The sequence below is a fragment of the Enoplosus armatus genome, chromosome 1 (assembly GCF_043641665.1).
Source record: "Enoplosus armatus isolate fEnoArm2 chromosome 1, fEnoArm2.hap1, whole genome shotgun sequence".
Classification (NCBI taxonomy): Eukaryota; Metazoa; Chordata; class Actinopteri; order Centrarchiformes; family Enoplosidae; genus Enoplosus; species Enoplosus armatus.
In genome coordinates, this window is record NC_092180.1 from 3,328,318 (window position 1) to 3,355,229 (window position 26,912).

The 26,912-nt window shown below is 42.3% G+C and overlaps 1 protein-coding gene across 2 annotated transcripts in view; it reads left to right on the forward strand.

The window, feature by feature from the left end:
• The first annotated feature begins 1,875 nt into the window (after positions 1 to 1,875).
• samd4a (sterile alpha motif domain containing 4A) overlaps positions 1,876 to 26,912 on the forward strand; it is a 42,443-nt gene continuing 17,406 nt past the window's right edge. For both annotated transcript variants that reach the window (XM_070904657.1, XM_070904665.1), the window contains exons 1-3: positions 1,876 to 2,328; positions 24,951 to 25,216; positions 25,283 to 25,550. In XM_070904657.1, coding sequence (XP_070760758.1) covers positions 2,133 to 2,328; positions 24,951 to 25,216; positions 25,283 to 25,550 — 730 coding nt within the window. In that variant the 5' untranslated portion in view covers positions 1,876 to 2,132. The remainder of the gene's footprint in view (positions 2,329 to 24,950; positions 25,217 to 25,282; positions 25,551 to 26,912) is intronic.

A 26,912-nucleotide genomic window follows, 5' to 3' on the forward strand; every position in this document is an offset into this window, starting at 1 on the left:
ACAAGATTTTCATTCATTTATTAGAAGAAGAAGAAGAAGAAGAAGAAGAAGAAGAAGAAGAAAAAGAAGACAGTGAGCTCCCTCCGCTGGGGGGAATTCACTCTGTGGCTGAATAAATCCAGCACCAGCAAGAACAACCAACAAGAGGGAGATCAGACTGAAATTCTTTGTGGAAAATTGTTTGGCTTTGCCGCACTGCAGGACCTTATTTTGAAAGCTCTAACCGGAAGTCAGGCGCTGCATTCCGCCCAACTTGACCGCGGCGCTTTAGACCAGAGCAGCCGAGCAGCCCGTCTGCTGGGGAGAGACAGAGGAAAAGTTAGTCAAGATGGCAAATCCCACAGACCCGGAGTGAAGGGGCACCGCTCCCCAGAAAGCTGAGCCTGTCGCCCGTCCTGAGACAAACCCAACGATGCAAACTGCGCCAGGAGGTAAGAACCACCAAGCTCGGTACATCGAACTAACCGGTTGACAATTCAAATATTCAAACTGAAGTTTTACAATCTTTTTTTCTTTCTCCGTTGTTTTGTCCACTCTCCTTTTCGGCTTGAGTATTTATCCAAGAAAGAATACTAACGTAACCTTGATATTTAACAGAACCAGCCTTCATGTTGAAATCACACAATTTTACCAGTTAGCTAGCTAACCCCTTTTTTCATTGTAGTTAATGGCAACGGGTACTGGGAATTCACAGCCGTTGATGTTAGTTAGTCGCCTTGCTAACGGTGTTGGGAATTCTAACTTTGCTAACGTTAACTTACGTTAAAGTCACAGTTGGTACATGGTTCTTTGACGGGAAAGTTCTTGCTAGATAAAAGGGATATATATATATATAGATACGGTTATATTTATTCGGTTTTCTTTGTGCAAACTGCTCACACACACACACACACACACACACACACACACACACATATCCGCCAACGGTCATTCCCTGTGTGCTGATGAAGCAAAGTGACAGTTTTAGACAGCGGCTAACGCTCAGCCCTGAACCCCGGGGTCTGCTCCTAGCTTACTCTACGGCGTTTCTTCGGCTAAAACTCGCCACTACAGCCTAGCCTCGGTTTAAAATACAGCTTTATAAGACTAACCTGTCATTAAATAAACGGAGGGAAGTCGCTGCTAACGTCTCTACAGCACACACCCGTGCCAACGGCCGCCGTCGGTAACCCGGCGTCCTTCCTTTGGAAAATTCCGGGATGCAGCGCCAGTACTACAGACAGCTGTATTTTTAGGAATGGGTGGATACCAAAAACGAAAATTATTTATTTTCGTCTCGGCGGTGAATACCACAAGCCTATGCGCATAGGCGACGGCGAGGAGGCGACCTATAAATGCATGTATGAGTTTTTGAAGGCTGTTTTTTCCCATTGCAGCAGCACAAAGTCTTCAGAGCTGAAGCAACAGGGAGACTGTCGCATTTCTAGAGAGGCTGCCTTTCTCTAGTGCACTGTAAAAGTCATTGCATATGTATGAAAGAGAGGGAGAGACACGTACAAAGAGCCACAGAGAGCATTGTCTGTTTAATATGTTTTTTCCGCCTCCTCTAACTTCTTACATCCTCCTGCAGGCTTAAGAGGGATTCCCTGAAGAAAAAATGCCAGTGAGGCTGAAGCTGATGTGACACAGAGTGTGCTGGAAGAAAGCTGACTCATCAAATATCAATCCCTCTGGGAGCGACTAAGCAGCAGAGAGCAGCTCATATCACCTAATGCCTAGCTAGAAGAGCACCTCATACCCCCCCCTTCCACACACACCACACCAAGGGAGATTATCAGACAGGAGAAGACGGTGCAGAAACCCCTCCAGCAGGAATATATCCAGCACTGGCTACGAGCGAAACACATTTTGGCACCAGAAGGCCTAAGAAAGACTGCTGTCCCAGCCACCGACAAATCTAAGAATGGCATTACAGTGCATCAGCTGAACCTCACCAACTGACTGACCCCCACCCCTGCCTATAGAAACATCAACAATCCGCTGATAAGACCACCGTCATCCTCCGTCAGTTTTACCCAAACCGTCAGTTTAAAGTTTGGGGGTGGTTGGTCTCTTTGAGCCGCTCCCCACACCTCTCAGCCCAGAGCCCGGCACCACCACAGTCAGTCCGCCTTCACCCCGCCTCGCAGACCATGATGTTTCGCGATCAGGTGGGCGTGCTTGCCAGCTGGTTCAAGGGGTGGAATGAGTGCGAGCAGACGGTGGCTCTGCTGTCCCTGCTGAAGAGGGTGAGCCGGACCCAGGCCCGCTTCCTGCAGCTCTGTCTGGAGCACTCCCTTGCCGAGTGCACCGAACTGCAGGTCCTGGAGGGAGAGGCCAACAACCCAGGTAGGGCAGCCAGCTGTTCAGAAACTGTCAACTGCTACATCATTCACTAAGACATGATGATGTCTTTACAGGCATTAATTCATTGATTAATTAGTTTCTCATTTTTCTCCTACAACAACCTCATTCTGGCCTCATGATGAGGGCAATGAACTACAAAATAATATAGTTACACTTCAAATTGACCAATAAACACTTAATTTGTACCTCTAAGATTTATTTTAACATATTTCTGGGAACTGGCAGCAATTGTTACAGAAGAGAATAGAGCTGTTCTCCTCTCTTGTCTTCAAGCAATAAATCTTCTACACTTCAATAGTTGAGGTTTTATGATATTCACTGTTGATGCAGTAGCTAGTGTCACACAACTTCTGCTTCAGACTGCACACTCACTTGTTTTTTGATCATAAAGAGAGACACAGAAGTCAAATTCACAAATCTTACTACTTTTCTTTTTTTTCTCTTTTGTTTTTTTTTAAGCTTTCAAGGGCATGTTTTAGGCACTCTAGTCCCTGACCCTGGAACAAACACACAGGACAACACACACATACAGGCTCCACACAAGCATTATATGTCATTTCCTGTCCAAAACATTCTTGCAGATCCATCAAGAGTAATAAATGGCTGAATCACTGATGTTATGAAACTGTGCAAAGTGTTGCACTGAACCAGAGCCAGTCAGTAAGTGATTGTGGAAGGAGGTCAGGGTTGTGTGAAGTGTTAGCTCAGCTAGCACCGTGGCTGGCTGGAGGCGTCAGTCAGTCAGTCAGTGTGCCAGCCTATAGCACTGTAGCGCTCCCTGTGTTGGTATCATGCCAAGGCACCCAAGGGGGGTTCTGGCTGGGTTTTGTTGCATCAGACTGCAGCGTGGCCATGGAAACAAAAACCCTGGCAACCAACTGGGCTCATGAAAAATAGAAAGAAGCTGCTGCCATGGAGAGCAGGCGTCCGTGTGTACCTATGGCAACATCTGCATGCAGTAACACATCTGACGGCTTACACTGGGGTGACATAATGGCCCTGCCCTGCAGTGACACTCACACACATTACATAGAGTTTCCATCGGGGTTTACAATGGGCAGTGGCTGCAGTTAATGCAGGCTGGTCTTTGTTATTGTTTAATATGAGTCTGGAGACATCAAAGCACACTATATGAAGTTTCCTCAGTCGACCCCTCCCACAGTCAGACCGGTTGATACTGTCAGACATCAAAGCAGATTGATGACATGGGGAGGCGATGGACAGGATGACGTCTTCTTACAACTCAACAACATGTTTTTCTCTCTATTTTATGTTTCAGAATACAGTGCATCGTGTGTGAGTCAAAGAGACACTGTCTTGTCATATTTGTAGTGATACTTGAGTCGCAGTCGTATTTCACTCTTATATTCACTGAGAACCTTAATTTCCCAGCGAGCCTCTGATTTATTGTCGAGGTGGATATAAAACATGAAGGAAATGTGCCTGTGGGTGGAAATGGCTAGCTTTGGTTGTTTGAAGAAAAGTATTATTTCACTTGTAGCTATGACACTTTACAGGTTGGATGGCTGTGGATAAGGACGCATTTGTCATCAAGAGATATACTTTTATAAGCATGAGGTCAATCGGTGTGGATGAGAGGCTGGACTGATCTGAAGTAAGACCTGAAATCCACATTACAGTATATTATCACATTTGCCTTGATTATGATAATAATTTAGTTTTAATTGACCCTGATTAACAAAGACTTCATTCATAAGATCATGGCTTTCTGAAAGTTAAATGTAATGATGAATGCATTAGCAAACATTTATGCAGAAAATTACGTTATTAGGCCTAAATAATGCTAGTGCTTTTTTCTTTTTGCTGTGCACTCTGCACTTTCTGTGACCTAATTTTGTTTAAAATGATGAACCAAATTCCCTTTTATAATTGCAAGTATTTACCTGTTTATATCTGACTTGCTTTACTATAAACCAGCTTAGCTTTCCTTCTGTACCTAGATTACATTTTGGGCCACGCCCTTGAGGTTTCTCCCACCTGTGTCAGCTTGTGGTCGTTTCCCGTCGGCTGATTCAGCTAAGTAAGGTGGAATCATGAGGCCTGTTTCTACGCAGTAGACTTAACGTCAGGACACATGCTGCTGAAAAGAGGGAGAGGAGAAGGTTGTCTGGTTACGTGATCCCTCTGGTATGCTGTGGTAGCTTGTTTGAGTGCTTATGTGCCAGAATAAGGCAGATATATATCGGTGTGCTGTATTGATTAAGGAGTATTTGTAATTATGTCTTACCACAGCTAAAAAAGGAGCATGTAAAGCCTAGAAAATAGCATATTAGTTAGTTATTAGTTGTGTGTGTCTTGATACACTTCTAAGAAGTTCTGTGGAAATCATTATTGTTTGGTTGTCTTTAATAAATGACTTTTTTTTTTAAAAAGCTGCTGCCCTAGAAAATTTTAATCAGTTTGTTTCATTGACTTGTCACAAGAGTATGAATGAAACACTGCTTTTTGATCAATTTTAACAGAATATTGCTAAAATAGCTATTAACTGAGTAATAAGTGCAGTATGAATGAGACCTGCAGGCTGTTAAAGGGTTAACATGCAGCTGGAAGTCTTGGGCTGAGTGGAAAAGCGCAACTATTTGGAAAGCGGTGTACAAATGAATGGAATCCTCAGTGACCTACTTCTCTGAGCGGCTGAGAGGCTGCCTTGTTTTGGGACCCAGCGACTGATGCGACTTTATTTGCAACTTGAGATGCAATCATAGTCAATGGGGTCAGTATCTCACTGAAAGACAGGCAGAGTTGCATCACACAGGATTCATTTATTTCGTGGTTTTTCATGTTATTTTTAGATTGTCATGATTTCCTTGACTCAAGTGAGTATTTTGGTTACTTAGAGTTTTGTGCATTTATGAGCCTCAACATTTCTGTCTGTATGGCCCAGTACAGATGTGTAAATGCAGCATTTACTGAGTTTTCAGTTCAGACCCAACCCTAAGTCAACAAGGGAGATGCTATCCATAATCATCCCTACCAAATCACCTCACAGATTTGACAGTTTGTGATGGAGAAACCACAGAGCGAAAGTTTAAATCCTTGTTTTCTTCTGTGATTTCTGACGGTAGTAATCTGTAGCCGGCAGCATTTGAGTTGTGGTTATTAAGGAATGTAACTTCCTGTTTTTCCTCCCCCCTCAAGGAGAACAAAACTTCTTTTGAGACAATCCCAAGAGGGACAATATCGGATCAAGTTGAGAGGACATGAATAGCGAGCAGAGTACTGTCTGAAGGACGACACACACACGTACACAGGGTGTAGGGTTAGTGTAAGGGGTGGGGTTAGGACAGGACAGTGGGCCTGGTGTTCTGAATGACTAACTTCATTTTGGCGTGGCGTGGTGTACTGCTGACCTGGCCTGCACGGCTGTTTGAGCTGGAAGGAGGCAGGCAGGCAGGGATTTGATATGTACAAGCAGCTGTGTTGAAGAAGTGAAGGTGACAGAGATAGAGCTCTGTGTTTGGGATGAGTGGTAGCAGTCACTGTCACTGTGTTTAATTGAGAATTCATCCATTTCACTGTGCTAATCCTGATATTCCTTCGATTTGGTCTCCGTCTTTGTTGCTTTAATGCTTTTTGCTGTGGTTGTTTTTGTATTCCCCAGAATTTTTTTTTATTTGATTTAAAGAGTGTGCAAAGCAGAACATCTATCACTTACGGTATTCTAGAGAAACATATCTACCAGTCACCAGATATCTAGGAGATTACACAAGTGTGATATGGAAAGTTGAAGCCTCCAGTAAACATACACTGAGAATGGACTTTTCAGTGAAGTAGGAGACATTTTGTGTCTAGTAGTTTGAAATGAGCTATATCTACACATTCATAGGTGTAATTATAATTTTTTTCAAACAAATCAATTGAACTTTTTTGTGGAAAAATGATATCATAAGATTATTATTGCAAGGAAAGTATTTTTATGTCTTTAAACATGTCTGGAGGAGATCTTGAAGTAATTAGATAAAAAAAAGAGCAGCAAAACAGACATCCTGCCATCTACAGTTTTTAGCGGGTAATACTTTATTTATCAGTGGATTATGTATTTTGAATTTTGTCCTATCTTTTTTTTTTTTTTTTCCCTGCGATTAAAATGCCTCAGTAAAAAGCTTTTCATAACAGTTAGCTGTAGAGAATACTGTCTGTATGTACAGTCTGTGAATGACAACAGTGTGTGCTGGAAATGGCGAGAGAGATGAGTTTCTGACAGCAGAACCTGAAGGCTCTGTCTTTTTTTGGTATCATGAAAGGATTTGCCAAAGCATGTAAGGTGGAATAAACACCTTTCTTTACACCTGGAAGCACCAGATCCTCAGAAATGCCAGAATTATACAAATGGTGGGGGCTTTAACCTCAGTGGAGAATTTGAATTTAAAAAGCTGTTTGAGTCTAGGTCAGAATATGACTTACAGCAAAATAATTACTTTTCATAAGAGCTGTCGGCACTGGCTTTGCGTCTGACATTGTAGAGAGAGAGAAAGCATACTTCTGCATTTGTCTGTGTGTAAGATGACTGACATGGAGGGAAAGTCTGCGTTGTATAATGGCTAGTATTACTCAGTGAATTCCTGTTGCGCTCTCTGCCTAAACTAGGTCTGATGAAAACCTGGGCTGGAAATCAGCATTCCCGGCTGAGGCGGTAAATGGTTCCGGTGTTGGGGATACTGTCTAGGAATGTGGGCACGTCGGAGCACACTTGAGTCAGGCGCTCAGCGAGAGTTGGACGGGGGCTTTTCCAGCGTGGGGGGAAAAAGACACAGTGGAAAAGGAAAACTGATTCCACCTTCAGTGGAGCTAAGGTCTCCTGAGTACACCGCGGTATGGAAGAGGGGAGGGTGAGAGGAGGAGGAGGGAGGGTGGGGTGAAGAAGGGAAAAGATGAAGGCTCAGAGAATACTGGTGCCATTTACAGCTGAAACATTCACCACTTTATCTGCGCAGTCTTAAGTTTCCCCACGTTTTTTGTTTATTTGTTTTGAGTATCTACTTGTTTTTGAAAGTCCAGATTTTATGGTGTCAAACCTAGCACAAGACTTCTTCCAGTCAGGGGTCAGGTGATTGGCAGAAAGCATAACATGACAGCACCTTTGACCAAACCAAATGAAGGGTTCATGATTAAAAAAACAAAAACAAAACACTGGTATGAATTTTTAGCTTTAGTCCGATGTGGTTAACCTGCTCTGCCAAAGGAGTATCTGTAAATATTGGCCTCCATATAGATAAAAGTTTAAAGTGGAAGTGATCTCATTTTTCACACACTCATACAAGCTCCATTTGTCAACATCCTTTGTGCCTTTTTAAACCTCTCATTGGCCGTTCTGTCAAAGAGAGGGAGAGAGAGACAGAGAGAAAACTCTTGTCTCTGTCCAAACTCTGTCTTGTCCAAACTATTTCATCGCACCCACGCATGAGCAAACAGTTTATTTCTGGAAGTTGACGGCGTGTTCTGTGAACTCGTACTGAACCTCAGGAATGGGGACAGACAGCCTGCCAAAACGACCAGAGGGGAAAACAAAATAAAGCTCGTCTTTTCCCCTCCCCTCTACAGCAAAGGCCTTTTCTTTTCAGGTCTTGCTTCCAGGTGTGTGTGTGTGTGTGTGTGTGTGTGTGTGTGTGTGTGTGTGTGTGTGTGTGTGTGTGTGTGTGTGTGTGTGTGTGTGTCTCTTTCTGTGTGCGAAAATGAGGATGGACAGAAACTGGGGCTTAGGACTAGCTGCCAAAAGGACTCACACTGGTGGAAGCTACTCGAAGCCTCAGACATGTCAGGCTCTTGATATTATCTCTCAGAGGCGGACGAGGTGTCACTGATAGTAGGGATTATGCAATCAAGCGCTTCATAAATCCTCGAGGTTTAGTTTCTCACTGAACCCTTCTGTGCTTCTTTATAACTTTGATCCCAGTATTGCTTTCCCCCACAAGTTGGATTACTGCGCCATTTGTGCATCTGTGTATGTTTACAGCCATCCTCACACTAAAAGACACACTATCATCAGTTATGAGTAGCCAGTCTGCTAGCGTTAAGACAGTGTGTCAAACAGAATACACATTAAATACATATTAGTCTGGTGAATTATAGGGTTTTAATGGTACATAAAATGAATGGTTTGACGCATACTGTGGCTTTTGGGTCTGAAGGGGGTTTTGTATGTTTTTGGTACAGCAGGGGAAAAAAGACAAGAATTTCTTATTTATTTTGAATGCTGACAAACACTAAACATTTGCTCATGGGCTACAGATCGTGCCAAGTAACTCAAACATTTTCAAATGGTCACTAAGTATTTAAATAGAAAACAAAACTAATGTCTCAGTATTGCTGACCTAATTTCTAAAGTATGCACACATGAAGGACCATTATGGCGGGGCTCAATCACTCCGAGTATGGAGGCATATCTGCAGCAATAAACACTCTTACAGTGCTGGTTGTTGGTTTGGCCCAGTCTGAATCTTCAATGACAGGCTGGTTGAACATTGTGGGGGGAAGGACTGGACTGGTCCGTTTGTCTGTTTTAGTCTATCAGTGGTAGTAGACACATTCTGTGATGCCATGGCAGATGAATTGCATGTTTGATATTGCTGCCTCCATTGACATAATGTTACCTGACTTGTTGAGGGAACCTTGTTCACACAAAGTTTGAGATCCATTACTCTTCATCCAACACTGTCCAGTGTTGCTCCATTTTATAGGGAAATTGTAACGCTCCCAAACAGAGCATCTAAATAATACGGGAAGGTCTTTCAACTCTGAAAATATCAGCTCTGTCCCTAATCCCCCACAGGCTGGGTCACAACCAACACACCTTCAAAGCTTTCCAGGAGGAACTCACACATTTTACTTCTACATTCTGCATGTTCCAGGATGTACACTGTAATGACACTGGGTTAGACTAATAAGAGTGGACCAAAAGAAGTTGCATATCAGCCTAATGCCTTATATATGTACAGTTACACCCTTACTGAATCATGCTAGTTAGAAGACAAGTGCATATGACTGAAAAATTAAGTTGACATAAACGTCTTTATTAGCATCCTCCATTAGTAACAAGATAAAACGTGTGTGTGTGAACGAGAGAGAGAGCGAGAGCGTGTAATAGAGACGAGAGAGGGTGAGAACAGGTGAGGGATACCAGTCTGTCTCATAGATGACCAGTCAGTCTCATCCTGACTAGACCAGACATACAGGCGTATAATGTTTCCCCATATAGCCCCCCCCGCCCTGCCCCATCCCCACCCCCCTCTCAGGCAGCTGGCTGTGCTATACAGCACAGGCTGTTTAAGCTCGGGAGCTATCCAGTCCCAACTGCACAGACAAGCAGATCTGTACAGACAAGGCAGCAGTAATTTATCTAATAATCACAAGATCAATGATCAAAGGGTCTAACACCTGCAGCTGACATGTTAGAAAAAAACGGCTGATCTTAAATCTCAATAATAAACATGTAGTTAAATTAATACACATACAACATTTTTATCTTTGTAAAGGTAAAATTTATGGCTGAGCTGTGATTGCAATAGATTTTACAGGTGTACCTAATAAAGTGGCCACTAAGTGTATCAAAGATGAGAGTAACAATGAATATAAGAATATTAACTACTACATTAAGATACAGATACATCTGTGATGAGCCAATATCAGCAGGTGATATCGCCCTCCTGACCCTATTAGTAACCATATCTAAGTCTTTGAACCCAAGAGCTCCTCTTATTCATAAAACTAGTGTTGAAAAAGGTTGCTGTTACAAAAATTAGGCAGGGACGTTTTTAGTTTGCCAGGCCACGACAGCTGAGCCAAAACCTTAATGTGGGACTCTGCTACTCTCAGCTGTGTCTCTGACTGTCCTCTCTGTCCTCGCATGAATGGACGGTGACAGTGGAGACACAGCAAGGCGCCGCTGTCCACACTCCTTTACTTCTGATTGGTTTGACACACTGTTGGCCACGACAGACAGAGTGACATCAGCAGGATCGGCCGGTGAGAGAGCCCCATGGCTACGGTTGCCGTGATGGCCATACAACAGGAGTCTCTGAATCCCTGTTGGGTGGAAATGACCTCATCCAGACCAGACTCCTCCAGGAAGCTGTGTTCACCGTCTGCTTCCAGACTCACCAAGGTGCTTACATCCAGGCCAGGTGTCTGTGTAAAAAATAGAAACCAACCATACGTTTTAAGACTTAGTAAGGATAAGTACTATGTGGATCTTTGGTTTTAATGGGCATCAGATCAGTTTATTACTAAGCATAAACATGACTTCCTTAATTATTTAATTTTAAAAATATTTTAAAGAACACTATCTAAAATGGTCTAAAAGAATAGTCGCCTGTATCAGTATAACAGATAGCAGATGATTTTAATAACCTTGCCTTTTAATTAATTAATCCAGTAATAAAAGTAATCTTATTATTGTTAAACCAAGCCAAGCCTGTTCCTTGCAGACATTTTTACTTTTTGCTGACAACTGCTTTATTGGCTTTCATGTGGTTGTTGCTGAGTATGTGCCCACAGTCAGTTACGAGGACACTCACTGGAAATTTCTGGCATTTACCTTGAACGTTAAATGCCCTATATGGAATTTAAAATTAATACCCCACCCTCCAGGTTCTGGTAGAACAGTGTCCATGGCAGGTTGGACACCAGCCACAATGACTTTTTTTGAATGTCTTGGTAAAAACAGAAATAGTCTTTGCTTGTTCTCAAACTTTTTCTTTGCTGATTGTGAGTCAGTCAGCATTGTTCTCTATCAAACCAGCTTTTCATCCCAGTTGCGCTGACTGGCACAAAGCACCTAAACTCACATTTCTGTTCCGTCCAGATGGTGAAATAACACAAGTTGAAATTCTATGTTATTGGTTATAGGTCACAAACTTGATCATAAAATCAATTTCACCTTTTTTTACCGTTTTCCCACAGTAGCTAAATCAGTAGATTGAATAACACTGAAATCCAGTAGGTTTATATTATCAGAAATAAATATTTGGTCACTGGTTCCTGCTTACCTACATTTTATGGAGTTTCATGATGTTTGCCCGCAGTTCCCTTTGCTTTTCCTACGGTGTTAAACCTACCTTGAATGTGATTTCGACATTTCAGACAGTGACGTAATGGTGTACAATCATCCGGCTGCCATCTTTAACCACTGAGCGACTCTAGTGAACGTAGAGATGAGCTCTTGTCGCCTCAGGCTGTTGTGCTGTTGTGTTTTTCTGAATGGGTCTCTGTGTATGTTTGTGCTGTGTCTACTCACATGGTGTTACAGCCGAATGCGGAAGCTATATCCCTCAGGCTGAGGATGCTGGGTAAACCCATCTGTCTCACACTCACAGACTCACACTTCACATTCCACATGACATGAATGTACGTCACAAGCTGCAGCGATGGCCTCTACACACAAACACATACACTGCAGGAGTGGCCAGTGCAGCCTGAACGACTGACTGGGCTGTGGAAAGTAGACATACTGACGTGGTCAAACCAGTTAGTTAAGTGCTAAATGTGTTGTTACCACACGCTGTAGTTCTGCTCACAAGAATCAAATCTGTCCACGAGTTGAAATGTTTATAATTCATACACAGCAGATTTGTAAGGCCAGAACAAAAACACTTATTCTGATATCTGAGATACATTTTGCAGCAAAATTCTGCATGCGTAGACTAAAATGTTGATGCCCCAAATGTTTGGTTCTGTCCTCTATTCAGGTCACATTGGAAAAGCGGTTGAAACAGCATTTAGACCATCATTGGACAGAAAACCAAAAGCTTGTCTAATGCAATACATCTGTAGGGTTTACAGGTATGAATAAATGAATGAAATAATTGTTGTGATTTGGAGAAAGTGGACAATGTTGATATCAGATAGCAGATATTTAGTGCAAGTTTGATTTCTAACCTCTAATACTTGATAGTTTTGTGTGTGTGCTTAACCATTGAACTCAAGCAATTAGCAGTAAAAGAGGCCTGTTCAAGTAGACTGAAACTTTCACCTTCTTTCAAAGTCCTCCTCTCTTTGACTGGTTTGTTGTTGTTTCTGTTGTTGTTTGGCAGACCGCAGCACTAAAGCAGTTTACAAAGACACATCCCTATTAAGCTCACAAATGTACCGGAAACAATTGCCCAAACCACACCACCAATAAACTGCTGCATTTGTGCACACACACTTTTCTCTGTGTGTGTGTGTGTGTGTGTGTGTGTGTGTGTGTGTGTGTGTGTGTGTGTGTGTGTGTGTGTGTGTGTGTGTGTGTGTTCTCCTTCTTCCCAGCAGGTACGGAAATAAACCTTTATTCCACAAAGGAAAATAATTATCATTCTTGTTCAAGGAAGGAAGGGGGGCTGTGAGCAGAGCGAGGGACAGACAGAGAAATGGAGAGGCAGAGAGAGAGAGCGGCTGATGGGCCCCTGACTGCCATTTCCTTAAATAGAGTTGTGGGCTTCTCTGGTCCAGCCCTGGCAGAGCGGAGGCTCACATTCCCAGCATAGCTGCAACTGCCACATTCAGAGCCTCCCCAACACTGAAGTGCTACGTATGCGTCTACAGGTAGACTGCAAATCATTTTGCCCTGCTTTCAGCCCCCACCCTGCTTCCTCCAGACCTCCAGCCACCAGTTACTACTGCAGCAGGGGAGAAGAAGGGATGTTGATGAAAGACTCGAGAGGAAGTGGGAAGGGAGGGGGGTTGGAGCAAAGGATAGCAAAGAATTGTTCTCCATTCATACAACAGCCGTGTTCTTCTACTAGGAAACCTCCCCCACTGCTGGGAAAAAGATGAGACAATACAAAACCGTCTTGGCTCTGCACTCCCCCAAAACACACAAGTTAAGGATATGTCTATTATCCTGTAACAAGTGGTCCTGCAGGACAGAAAGACATTTATATTTATATGTTGAAGTTAAGTTAGTTATGAAATTGTACAAACAAATGGTTCCTGTTTATCTTTTTAGGGCAGTGAGGAATTCTACCTTCGAACAAGTATGGCCTTCTCCCTCCTCCCTCTGTTAGACAGGAAATATTGTTTGATATGTATAGTTTTGACAAGTTTTTACTTAATCTTTATCATTTACTGAAACCTGCGTTGGTGCCACATGACAGCTGTCTATTGGGTGATGTCCAGGTGAAGTGCTGAGGTGTGCAGGGTTTGCATGGGCCTTGAAAGTAAATAGCGTAAAGGCTTAAACAATTGTTAAAATCAGTCAAAGGAATATAACATGATTTTCTTAAAGTATAAATTAATGAAATATGGTGCCCAAATTCATCAATATGTGTCACGTCTCCACTAAAGGATGAACACTTTGTATGCAGAGGACAAACCCTGTAATGGAGGATTGTGTTGATGCAGCAGCACATTTTGAAGTAATGACACCACCTGGATTTCTTGACTTGGCAGACCTGGTTTGAATGAGGGTCAGGGTGGATGGAATGATGTCAGACATTGTGAATGAAGCCAGTAAAGCTACAGGCTGGCGTGTACAGTAGCCGTGATGATGCTTTTCATTTTCCTGTGGAAGGGAGACACGCACACACACTGGCATGTTCAAGTCATCGTCAGGCAGGTGCTTCCCACTTTAGAAGTACAAGCATGTTCACTCACACACACACACACACACACACACACACAGACACACAGACACTCATCTTGACCACTGTTTAAAACATTACATAGTATAAATAAATAATCACCCAAGTGGAAAAGACCTACTTTACACCTACTGTACAGCAGCACTGCTGCCTACACACACAATCACAGACAATGTGAAGACCAGATGAGAGCTGTACTTTATATAATGGTCTATAAATGAACCAGGTGTCCTGGCTGTGATGATGCAAGACTGCTATGAAAAGGTGTTCCTCTTCCTCTTCTATTGTGGGTCACAGGAATCTCTCTCTCTTTGTTTGTTGAAGCGCCCTGGAGTCCCTGATTGATCTTTCACTGATTTCATTCAGCAAAAGTTACTCCTGTGATCTGAACACAGGAGGGAGCATTCACCTCTTTACTACAGTATTTCCTGTGGAAATGAGGTAGTGGTCTAGTTTCCACTTTTAACCTGTTGAAAGTTTTCCTTTTTTCTTTTAATTAAAGCTCTTAGTTTCCATTATGAGAGGAGTGATGTGGCAGGAAAGCTTGGACTGACCGGTTGGGTTTGAATGATGACCAGTAAAAACAGTAAGCTTGCCCCTTAAAAGTCAGAGATTTGAATCATCAGTTGAGGCACCCCCAATTCAAAGCATCAGTCGAATCGGAGTTTTTTAGCAGGCTATAAACCTTGGATGTTGAGAGGCCGACTATAGCGTCCTGAAACGGAATACAGATATTTTTGTCTTGTAGAGGTTTAAGAAATCAGCTTGCAGCAGTAAACCTGTAACCAGGTTACTGTCGGTATGTGCAGTCAACACCAAACGGGTGTATGTCAGTCATGTTTGTTTAAAAGTGTCCAGATATCCAGAGCAGCATGTGTGCAAGAGAGAGTCAGCCAGTGAGAGCAGCGTAAATCACCTGCTGACTGGTTTCCTGACAGCTTGACTGCCTGTTTCCTCTCACTCAGCTTCACCTGTCTGTCATGATGTCTGACACACCGATTATTTAGATAGACAGGGATAGATTCTCCCTCTCTGCGCTCCCCTTCTTCAGTTACACCTCTCTCTGAGTGGACTCCCACAGTTTACCTTCAAAGCTGAGACTTGTCCTGATATTCACCTTGGAAACTGAAGCTGACCTTAAAAGAAGTTGTGCACCAAATTAGTAGTTTTACAGATTACAGCACCAGTCAAAGGCATGGCACCTAAACATGGTCTATCGGCTGCGGTTATATCTGTATTCACCAGCCTGTCTCTGGTATCATAGCCATTAAAAATGTGCCAAATCACTTACTGGTTTGAGCAGCTGGGAGGCTGTTCCCACTTCTCCAATGTTTTTTCCTACTTGTATTTATGGTCTGTCTGATACGTCGTGGCATAATGTCTCTTCCCTTTGTATTGTTGAAAGACATTCTGGGAAATGGCTAAACTTTACTTAGGGATTTTTTAAAAACTAGACTAGACAGGAGTAAACAGCACTGCTCCTCCTCTTCCCTCCTCAGTCAGTTCTGTGTCAGTAGGTCAGGCTGAGGCCAAGGTCAGGCAGATCCCACAACACTGGCTCCCTCTCTCCCTCAAACAGTCTTTCTCTTCTCCCTTTCTGTTTCTGTTTCGTCTTCTTTCTCTTTTTCTCTCTTGGCTCTTCGGTCTATTTTCTTGTTTATTGCACGTCTGATTGTCCCGTCTTGTTTATTTTGCAATCTCTTTCTTTTCTCCCCCTCCACTTGAAACCTGTTGACACCAGTGAACTTTCCAGTCTGTCTCTCTGTATCTTGTATCCACCCCCTTCCTTTCCCTCCCCCTCTCAACACACACCCACATATATGTGTGTTTGTATGTACAGGGCCCCAAAGCTTGTGTTAGGGCCTGTGGGAGCTTGCCTGCACTTCTTGTCAGGACATGGACTCTCTTTCTCCCTCCCTCTCCCTCTCTCTCTGGGTGGGGCGATGCAGCATATAGCATTAGATCATATATTTTGTGTACCACACCTCTTTCACTGTATATACAGTGTCCTACCACCTCCTCACTTTCTCTTTTCTTGTACTTGAACTCTTTTTGTTCTTTCTCGCTTGTTTTCTGTTTCTTGTTTTTTTTCTTTGCTTTCTTTCTTCTTTGCGTGTCTTTTTTGTCTCCTTTTTATTTTGCTTTTACTTACTTACTCTTTCTTTCTCAATCTTTCATTCTGGCCTTTTCTTGATATTCTTTACTATTTTGCTTTCTTTGGTTTTGTATCGTAGCTTATTTCTCTTTTAATTTCGTTTTCTGATTTCTTTCACTTTATTTGTTTAGTCTTTTTTTTAAGTCTGTTTTTGTGATTATACCCTTTGCTTTAATTTTTCTTACTCTGTCTCTAACACTTCCTTTCCCTGCTGTAGGACTAACTTTAATCCCCCTAGTCGGTATGAAGTGAAGATAATCCTTGAAATGTGCAGTATGTCCCTGTCAACTAGTAGGAAGTGATTAAAGCTTATCAAATAATGAGTGCAACTTCCTTCTTTGTTTCAGTGTTAGCTCCTCAGTGTAGAGCAGTTGTCCCACCTTGAGCTAGGCCACTGATGCCTGAGAATGAAGTGTTCAGGTGAGACTTGGTGTTGAGTCAAGACCAAGGAGGTTCAAACTGAGAGCTACAGGGCTGGCATTATCCCAGCACCTGCTATAAAGGGTTCACCATGTTTTTTAGAGATTACATCCTGTAAATAAAGAGCAAGGCTTTCTTCCTCTTAAATGAAGTACTAGTTGCAGTAAAAGTAGTTTTTTGGTGCATAAATAAATACGGTAGAGTAGCACTAGAAGTTTGCCAACAAAGATGAGACAAAAGACCACGTCGTACATAATATCATTCAAAATTATTCTTGGCAGTTACTTGGTATCCAGGCACTGGATGCTGCTGTTTAACAGATCCATGTTCTGTTCTGTTCTGTTTTGTTGTTTTTGTGTTATACTGGTTCATTTGTGGTTTAATTGAAGTGTAATGTATTTAAGCTGCTGGTTCAGTCTCTCTTCCAATTTAAATTTAGAGAGCCTAAAAATACGCTTGTGGTAAAGAAAATTACTAATAGTTCAAGTTTCACAGGTGTAATGTAGACATCATTCATGTGACAGATTGCCTGACCAGCAAAACGACTGGACATTGTGATTTTGTGGCTCATCACGTGGTGTGAAAAAGACCCGTTTTACTTTGTGTTGAGTAGAGCTGCAGTATAGAGTAGGGATAGGACTGGGGCTTGGTCTGTGTGTGTGTGTGTGTGTGTGTGTGTGTCTGTGTGTGTGTGTGTGTGTGTGTGAGAGCGGCTGTGGATCCGTTAGGAATCACTGCATTCTTCAGCAGCAGGCTCTGTGGTATGCCAGCACATTCCCCACTGCTGAGCTGGAGAATCCACTCGGAAAGCAGGAGCGGGAACTTTTCCTTTCTACCCCCTCCCATCCCTCACTCCACCCATCTACTACTCTGTTCTTCTCACCACCCGGACCCTTTTCCTCCTTTTAAATTGTCTAAACTATGTTTTCCAAAATCCTTCCCCATTCAGTCTTGGCCTTTGTCTAAACCATGACGTCTTGTTTTATGTACTGTATGTGAGTCTCTGCTATGTAACTGTGTCGTAATGTTAAAAAGTCCAGGACCTTTCATACAGACATTTAATTCACCTCCTCCAGTCCTTTCTCCCTGTCAGTATGTCTCTCTCTCTCTTGGTGTTTTTTCAGCTAGCTTGTATTAGCCTCCTTGTCAGGTCCTTTCTTGAATTAAGCCCCTTGCTCTGTGTGTTTGGTCTGCTAGATTGCCGTCCTCAGGTTGGTAAAGGGAACATGCTGTGTCGGACGGGTGTTGAATCAACAACAGCCATTGCGAGTTGCCGGTAGTGGGACAAAGTGAGCCAGTCTCATGTTTGTTTTGCTAACAGGAGAAGCACAGGACAGAGGTTTAGAGGACACACACATACGCATACCTGTAAGGATTGTCCATCGACTACATTCCTGCCTGGTTACACCTCAGCTATAACTTTATCTTAACCCTAACCAAAATCTAATCCTAATTTTAAACTTTAAACTTTGTATTAGCAATCTTCCAATGCACTCTCTCTCTCTCTCTCTCTCTCTCTCTCTCTCTCTCTCTCTCTCTCTCTCTCTCTCACACAAACACACTTACATGAGGCTGGTGTGTTATTGTCAGTGTGATTGGGAGTTAATGTGTCCCTTTGCTGAACACTAATATGGTCTTATCTGTTGTGCTAGCTGCCTTGTTGTGGCTTTGTGTGCTGCTGACCCATCTATATTTAGAACGAGAGGAATCATGTGTCTAACGGTCTCCACAAGTGTGAGTTAGTGTGTGTGTGTGTCTCCATTGGGGTGTGTTTGTGTTTGCACATAACCAATGTGTAACAAATGAGCTAAAACAATCGCATTGTTTCCACCACTCACTTGTCACTTGTGTCTTGTGATCACCGAGTCGGATGTGAAGAGGACACACTGTATCCAGCTCAGGGTCAAAGTTAAACCCAATGAACACCTACTGCTTTGAGGCTCCTGGGTCCATATTTGCAGGGGACTTTGAGATGTAATGTGATTTATATTAATTACATAGATTTCCATTAGTTTTTGTTGCTGCTCCTGGCTTTTTTTTTTTTTTTTTTTTTCTAGCATTTTTTAAGTGTTGGAATTGGAGTTGGAAACCTGGGAGAGGAGGAAGATGAGCATCAAACGTCTCAGACTACTGAGACACTGTTACAGCCCTGTTTGACAGTGATTTGAATCCTGTGCTAATCCACCACGGTCACAAGTAAAATGGAGTAAATGTGCAGTTCAAAGAGGCTACTGTGCTACAGTGAACACAGACGTCTTGTGATATAAAACAGTAATCTTGGGTTAAAAGAAACTTTGGAATATGTCAGTGATTTTTGGTGGATAATTAATTTTTCCTCTACTTCCACTTTTTTGTCATTAGAAATGGAGCCAAGTAGAAACATGAAGAACATTTTACTCTAAATTAAATAATGTAAATTAATGTAATGTATAATGTAAGTAAAATAATGAAATAAGCAGTCAGGCTTGACTGATAAATAGACTGATAAACTGATAACCAGGAATTATTAAAATAAAAAACAAAACAGAAGAAAGCTATTTTATTTGAAATAATAATTGCTACAATTATTAAGCGATTTATTCCAATGCATTTCTATTTTTTTTCCAATCATCTACTTATTAATTTCATTTGTTTGAAATCTTTATTTGATATTTATTTCAGTTTATCCATCCATTCATTGCATATTAATGTATTTCATTGCTTTTAAATTTTGTTCTTATACCCTACATAATAATAGTTCAATTTAAATAAAGTGAATACCGCTCTGCTTTTCCACATAGGTGGCTGATTTATTGACCCGGTTACATTACTCTGGGGTTCTCCAGGGATGTGGCCATGTTCAGTAACATGTTCATGTTACTCTGTAATATCCTATTTTGTGAAGAAAAAGACTTTAATTTTCTTCTCTCAAGTACCCACTTTCCCTTGAACTGACTTGTCTTCTTCTGCTTCAGTTTTACATCAGTGCTGAGAGTGAGAGTGAACTTGTTCCATTCAGCTGTGTGTTGTACACGTAGGTGGACAGTGTTATATTGATAGATATTGCTGAGCAAGAGGTTTTACATTTTAGGAAAAAATGAGTCACACCGCTTACTCAAAACTCAAACAGTGCCTTGTCTTGTATGCTGGTTCCAGATCTGTGAATGTTTCTCATCAGTTCAAAAAGGTCTGGTGTTGTGCTTATTTACATCCCATATCATTTCCCCTGCTGGAGAAACACAGAGCCAATCAGAGCTTTGTAGGCGGGATTAAGAATGGGGACGTCATCTTTGTGTGCCAGAGCCAGGAAAATGACGACACAATAATTACTGCAAAAATTACAAAAATACAGACCGCTTAGAGAAATGACAACTCTTTAATAGGCATGTATGTTTGTCCCAGCAGCCACTATTGCGTTGTGCAGTGTACACTGTACACTGAAAATTACGTCACTTGCTACTGATTAGAATAAAAGAAAATAACCCAATTCCAAACAGAAAATGGCTAACATGAACAATAATGTGAATAATGTGAAAAAGAAACAGCAATTCCATCTGATTAACAGGTTGTAGGTCTTGTTGCTTTCTTATATGCTAGCTGTTTTTGTGACTGTGGATATCAATATCTTTGTTTCTTGATGCTAAACGGCAGCTCTAGAAAGATGCTCTTTGATTCTGAGGGACCATCAGGGGAGGCCACCAAATCTGCATAATGAACGCAAATAAGATAATAGAGCCACAAACGTCATAACCTTCATCGAGAGCACTGACAGTATTATTTTCATTATCGATTAATCTGTCAGTCATGTTCTTGATTAATCGATTAGTTGTTTGGTCTTTGTCATCTGCAGCAGCATAAAATGTCACATGAAGGTCGACTTTATTAATAACCATTCAAAGCTTCACCATTTCACTACAACTGCTTTTCTTTGAATGACTGTAGGTGTAACTTTGACAAGTGGCTGCAGATTACTGCATAGATGATGACAGCCTCTCACCTTGTCCACTGTTAGTTAGAATATATATTCTTGTAGTGTAAACATACAGTAACCCACTGACATCCCTTTCTGTTTCTCTGCTTTCTGTTTCTGTCGTACTTTCCTCAACGCCGCCAAAGTGACCAGGTTGTGGAGGAAAGGTGGGCAGTTTGATGTGAGGCTGACAGAGGGGGAATTGTACTCAGAGAGGCAGGGCTGTGTTGAAAGCAGTCCCCTTGTCTTTGTGCCAGAGATGGTGTCAGAGGGCAGTGCCAGGGCAGGATGGCACAGAGTTCACCAGCAGACATCGAAGTGCTGTATCAGCCCCCAAAACAAATGACTCTCTCTGTCTGAGGTTTTAGTGTTTGTGTATGTCTGACTTTCTTTTTCAGTGTTTCTCCTCAATGATGCTGATGTGATTCATCAGTTCCCAGCATGCCCCTGTCTCTCTGTCTGCCATGAAAGAACAAACTTTAACACCCTTTGTGTCATTGCATACCTCTCACTTTCATTGTTTAGTCTGTTGGACTGCTTTTATCGACCATGTAGCATTGTATGGGACACTCACATGCTTAATTTTGACTTTACACTGAAATATTTTTACACATTGTTGAAAATATGGCAGGTACTTATATTTATGGAGCTGACAATTGTCTGACTGAAGTATCAGGCCTATCTCGGCATCGTCGCCGACCGGGTGGGATGCAGAGGTGAACAAGATTCAACAGAGCGACTCGTAGCTCCAGTGAAGTTCACGGTGATACTCTGAGTCAGAAACTACAAAGACACTGGGAGGTGTTAGTATCGCTGTATTTCAACACAGTGTTTCCAGAGTTTCTCTCCTCCGTCAGTGTAGTAACCTCAGTTTAACCACTCCTCCTCCTCATTCCTCCTCCCCTCCTTTTTACTCCAGTTGGATGAGGTTAGCACTTTCCCCTCAAGGCTCAGGGTGGGAGCGTCCATGCTAGGAGAGGAGGGAGGGGAAAAGTCTGACATGCATGGTAAAACTTTCTCGTTCGTCTGTCCACTTTGAATTGAATTTGGCTTGTTGTTGTATTATGTGAATAAGAGTGTTAAAGAACACTTATTGGCTTCTTTTTTGGTAATTGTACATTTCTTAACATTTCTTAACCCAGGGTTGGTTGGTTTCACACCTGCCCACTCTCTCTCTCTCTCTCTCTCTCTCTCTCTCTCTCTCTCTCTCTCTCTCTCTCTCTCTCTCTCTCTCTCTCTCTCTCTGTTTTGCTGGGAAGAATCTGGTGCATTTGTGTAATAGGTAGCCCAGTGTTTCTCCTAGCAGTTGACCTTTGACCTATGCTGGGTGCAACTACTGTGACCCCTCTTTGAGCGGTGAGAGATGCTGCATGTTTGTTTGCTGTGAGGGGAACTGCTCCAAGGCTGACTCCTTGGCCTTTAACCTTGGAGTAAGAGGTCAATAAGCCTGAAGTAGCTTCCTGACGTCTAGGTGTTAAGTTTTAATATCTTCTCCAGCCATTCTCTTTATTATTCAGGGTTAGACAGACCTAGCTGACTAACACAGAATGTTATTCATCAAAAGCATCTTTTCCTCTAATCTTTAGCTGTACTTTACTCCATAACTGCAAATCAGTTTTAAGTGCAGGACAGAGCTAATGAGAGCTTCTGTCATGTCAGCCACAACGGCTCACCTGGCTGTCAGAGTTCCACTTAGCGAGTAATGTTGGCCGTTATTTGCAAGTTGTTCCAAAGTGGTTTCTCTATGAATGCACATGAATGATTTTCTTCATTGCTTAGTTTTGGTGGCATCGGATCCAGTAAGTTACTGAAAATCAGTTCTGACAGCCATTTACATACAGAGGCTCTGAATCAAGTTGTTGAGTTGTACTCCAATAAAGAGATGGAGCACGCTGTGACACAGGATGTGGTTATTTTCATTGTATTTGCTGTAAAAAATCAATAGCAGCAACCACAAAAATGACAGACGTGTGTGGTGTCCATCCAAACATGTTGTGTCGTCCTAATGCTCATCGTAGTTGTAGTCAGTTGTGAGAAAATGTCCACTACTACATTATAACATTATTCATCCAAGCATCCTTGTTAGATAATATTGGCGTAGTTGTTTGAACTGAGAATAATCGATGATTGAAAAACATTTATGTGAATGATTAAAAATACTTATACTTTTATGGACAACGTGAACTCAGAAGAAACATTGAGGTTATACTTTAGGGACTGTATGGAGAGAGGAAGTGAGAATTTCTGAGAGATTTTTGGGGAGGTGTTGTTTGTAGATGAAATTTTTTTTTAATGGAACACATGATGGCTTCAGACAAGTAGTTACAGTTGATTTTTGAATACTGATTCAAAACTTACATGAACATGTTTAAGGTTTTGCAAATACATTTCCACATTGTTTTAATTGAATGTTTAATCTTTGATACATAAAAGCTTTCCGATTATAAAAGGCATATAAGGTATTAATACTTTAAATATGCTATGCTGCTGTTTTGAAGATCTACTTCAAACAAATGTACTATCAACAGGTAGTAATGTCAAGTTTTGCCTTGTTTTGCTTGCCGATGGTTATTGAGTCTGTGACAAAAGTAATGATTAGTCAGGTCCTTTTATGGTCGCTGTGTAACTTGTGGTAGTAGAAAAAAAAGTTGAAAACATTTACCGTAAAAAAGTGAAACTGTGATGTTTAAGAAGTCTTGCAGGAGCCAACTTTGAGAGTGTTTATCAGCGTTTCTGTGTTACATCTTAATGCTTTCCAGTCATTTAGAAATAAATGAGTTTTAATCATGGAACAATTCCTGTTTTCGGATGGACCGAGGCTTGCCTCATTCGGTGGAATGAAGGATTACATCATCCCTGGAGCAGAGTGGAGTAACTCCCTGGCTCCCCTCACACTCCTCGCTCCCTCCATTTATTTTCTCCTCCTCCCCCCTCTCAAGCCCTTCTCTATCTCAGTCTTCCCTCACCTCCTCTGTCCTTGTGCTCTATGTCACTCTTAGTGTAGTTTGTCTGCTGAGCTTTGGGACAGCCCGGCCTACTTCACTGCAGCTTATCCCTTCATGTCATTCACATTAGCTGACATGATCTCAAGGTATTTTCTTCAAAAGAATGTGCCTGTTTTGTTGGAAGCCATCCTGTGTGAAACAGGTCATCTTAGAGACACATGATGATGACACACAACCTCGGTGGCCGAGGCAAAAATCCATGTGAACTTAAAATGAGCAGGCAAAAAATTTCAATTAGGAGTATCTTTTCATTCAGTTTTTTACAGTTTATGAATAGTTTGGTTCACCTTTTCTGGATTTGTGGGATCCAGTGATCAGGTGAATCATGTTTGTGGTCTGAGAGAAAAATAAGTTGATTTTGATCGGAAAGCAACCAAGTTAGCAAGCAAGCTGTAGCACTTTTGAACTTGAAGAAAATGTTCGTGGTTTACCAGGACACACACATGCTGCTAATCTTCCTGTGAGTAGAAAAGCATAGGATTGTATGTGGAAACGTGTGTGTAAAACTTTGAGTTTCATGCTGTGGGTAGGCTCAAACCTGAATTATTTAATCCCTCAATCATCCCTCAATCCTGGTCATCTTTCATGGGATGAAATGAATGTGAACCTTGTTTGGAAGGCTTCGGTGTCTGTGGTCTTCCATCTGCCCGGTCAGAGCTGCAGCTGTCCACTCAACAGGGCAGAGAGAGCTGTACATCACCACAAAGTAGAGACTGACAATGGGATATCTTTGGACAGAAGGGCTAGCAGATGTGTTTTCTAGTTTCACCTCATATGTCAGATTTAGAGACAAGATCCTCAGAGTTAAGAATGACCGTTGTGGTCAAATTCACGCAGACACATCTACCAAGCAGGAAGTGAAGCCGTCCTGCGTCCTGTCTCTATTTGTGTGGCTGCCCAAACCTGTTGCCCTGACCACTTGGTATCTATAGCCCCGGCCCAAGACCATAGGAATGGGCTCCTAACGGCCTACTGACTCGGACAACAATAGAGCTCCATGACCTCCAGGTTATGTATAGAGCTGTACAGCCACCATCAAGAGCATACAGAGCTGGCTGTTTAGAGGAAGAGCAAAATAGAAGGATGACAGTGCAGAGGGCCTGACATCATCTTGGTCTTCTATCTTTAACCATACATGTGTTCACTAATCCATCTGTCCTTCTATCAATTACATTCTTCTTCGCTACCGCCTCTGATATCGTGCAGCAACATTCTCTGATTTGCTGAAATGTTAGATTGTGTATTTTGCAATGTTCTGTTCATCACTTTTGCCCAGTCAGGTCAGTCAGGGTCACCCATGATTGGCTGGCAACTTGATGAGGCGCTAACATTTTGAATCATACAGTCATACACTGTGCCAGACAATAGAGTTATGTTATCTTATCTTAAACATAAGTTAAACTGGCACAAAGTAACAGAAGTGTTCCTTTTGAGCACTGTTGAAGCAGATGGTGTGTTATTGGTTTGTAATGCTTATTGTGTTTTGTTTCCTCCTACAGGGGTGATCAGCCAGTGGCAAGGTGAGTCTAAGGAGCGTGTCATCTCACTTGTCCTCACCCACCTCCCGCTGCTCAAACCCGGCAACGTCGAAGCCAAGGGCGAGTACATGCGCCTGCTGCCGCGTATCCTGGCCCACACTATCGAACATGGCCATCACCTGGAGGAGTCTCGCCAGCTCCTGTCCTACGCCCTCATCCACCCCGCCACCTCCCTGGAGGACCGCGCCGCCCTGGCGCTCTGGCTGAACCACCTGGAGGAGAGGGCCGCTGCCCGGGGAGACTCACTAGAAAGGCCTCCTCCTTCTGGGCCACACCACCACCATCACCACCAGTCCACGCCTCCATCCACCCTCTCCTCATCAGGATCCTCTTCCTCCACTAACACCTCATCATCAGGCAATCTCTACTCCTTGCATCACCACCACCGCTACGGCTCGGATGACCGCCTCAATGGGTGGCAGAGCTCCAGGGATTCGGGGCTGGGCGGAGGCTGGCATCAGCAGCAACAGGGCTGTGAGAACGGGCACCTCCTTCTCTACCCATCATCCTCTGTGCCGGCAACCATCAACACGGTCGGGACTGGTGGAGGCGGTAACACTAGTAAGTGAAGTCTCCTCTGTCCTGTGTGACTTGTACTGCGTTCAGCCCATTCCTAATCATGTGGTGCTTTAACAGCAGTCCGCACATACATAAAGTCAGTGTTCATAACGTAATGTAACAGTATGTGTTAAATTACAATAACTTGTGATAAAATAATAAATTGCCATAATTAGGCATATATAATGTAATAATTCAAATATTAGCACCAGCATCTCTAACTCTGGTCCATTGTGGCATTTTTATTGCTTCGTCCCACCTATTATCCATACACATTGTCATGTTTTCATCGGTTGTCATGGGGATAGAGAGGGATTGACAGACATTAAGGATGATGTAGTCCTTGATTTACGTACTGAAGACCACCAGCACTAAAAAATGATAGATGGGCTATAAGTGGATCATTGAAGTTGTCCATGAAGGGCCCTGTAAATCAACCTAAACTTTTTTTAATTGTACCCTCATTAAGTTATGAAACTGAAGATGGGATTGATTTATATGGTTATTATGGAATTAAGCCAGCCAAATTTATTATAATTTATTAAACAAAATGGAAAAAAAAAGATTCTTCAAATGCTTTACCCACATGTAGCCTGTATTCTGTCAAAGTCTCCTCTTTTATGCTCTGTCTTCCTGTCTTTGTTTTAATTCCATGGTCTTCGAACACCGGGGGGGAAGAGATGTGTATTTTTTACTGGAGGATCCTCTGCATCAGTTAATAACAAGAGCTAAAAATGAAACCAGTAAACTTTCAACTGGGTTTGTGTGTCTGTTCACTTTCATACACAACTTCTGTTTAAGGTGTGACAAAAAAGTTGGATATACACAACACAGAATGCCTACACGCAGTTCTTTTATGTTACGTTACTTATTTCTTTTCCTTTTATTACCTTATTTTTTCAGATATGAGATGGGCCAGATTGGCTTGTGTACTTCTAAAGTCAAGGTGGTCAAAACCACTACACCATCTGAGAACACCATCACAGCCAGCTACTGTGGGCTGGCCTGATGATGGCCTCTCTCTCTGGGGTGGCCACCTGATCACCCGCACCCAGGCACAATTTCACACTAGGGTCTCTAAACTTTAACTCATGTGGCAAACAACTGAAACACTTGAAACAAAATACAGTAGGCAGCTGTATAACAAAGGTTTTTCTCTGTTGTAGTTAAAATTGTAGGAATTAATCTGGGCATCAGTTGTGCTTGATTGGTTAATCATAATAATTGACACTAAGCAAAAAAAAACATCTGTATAGTATTTGGCAACACAATCAAGGCAATTTAAATTCAGTTCTAATGCTGGTTCATTGTAATAACATGAAAGAAACTCCCAATTTAAAGTTGTTCTCCTTCAGATTAGATTTC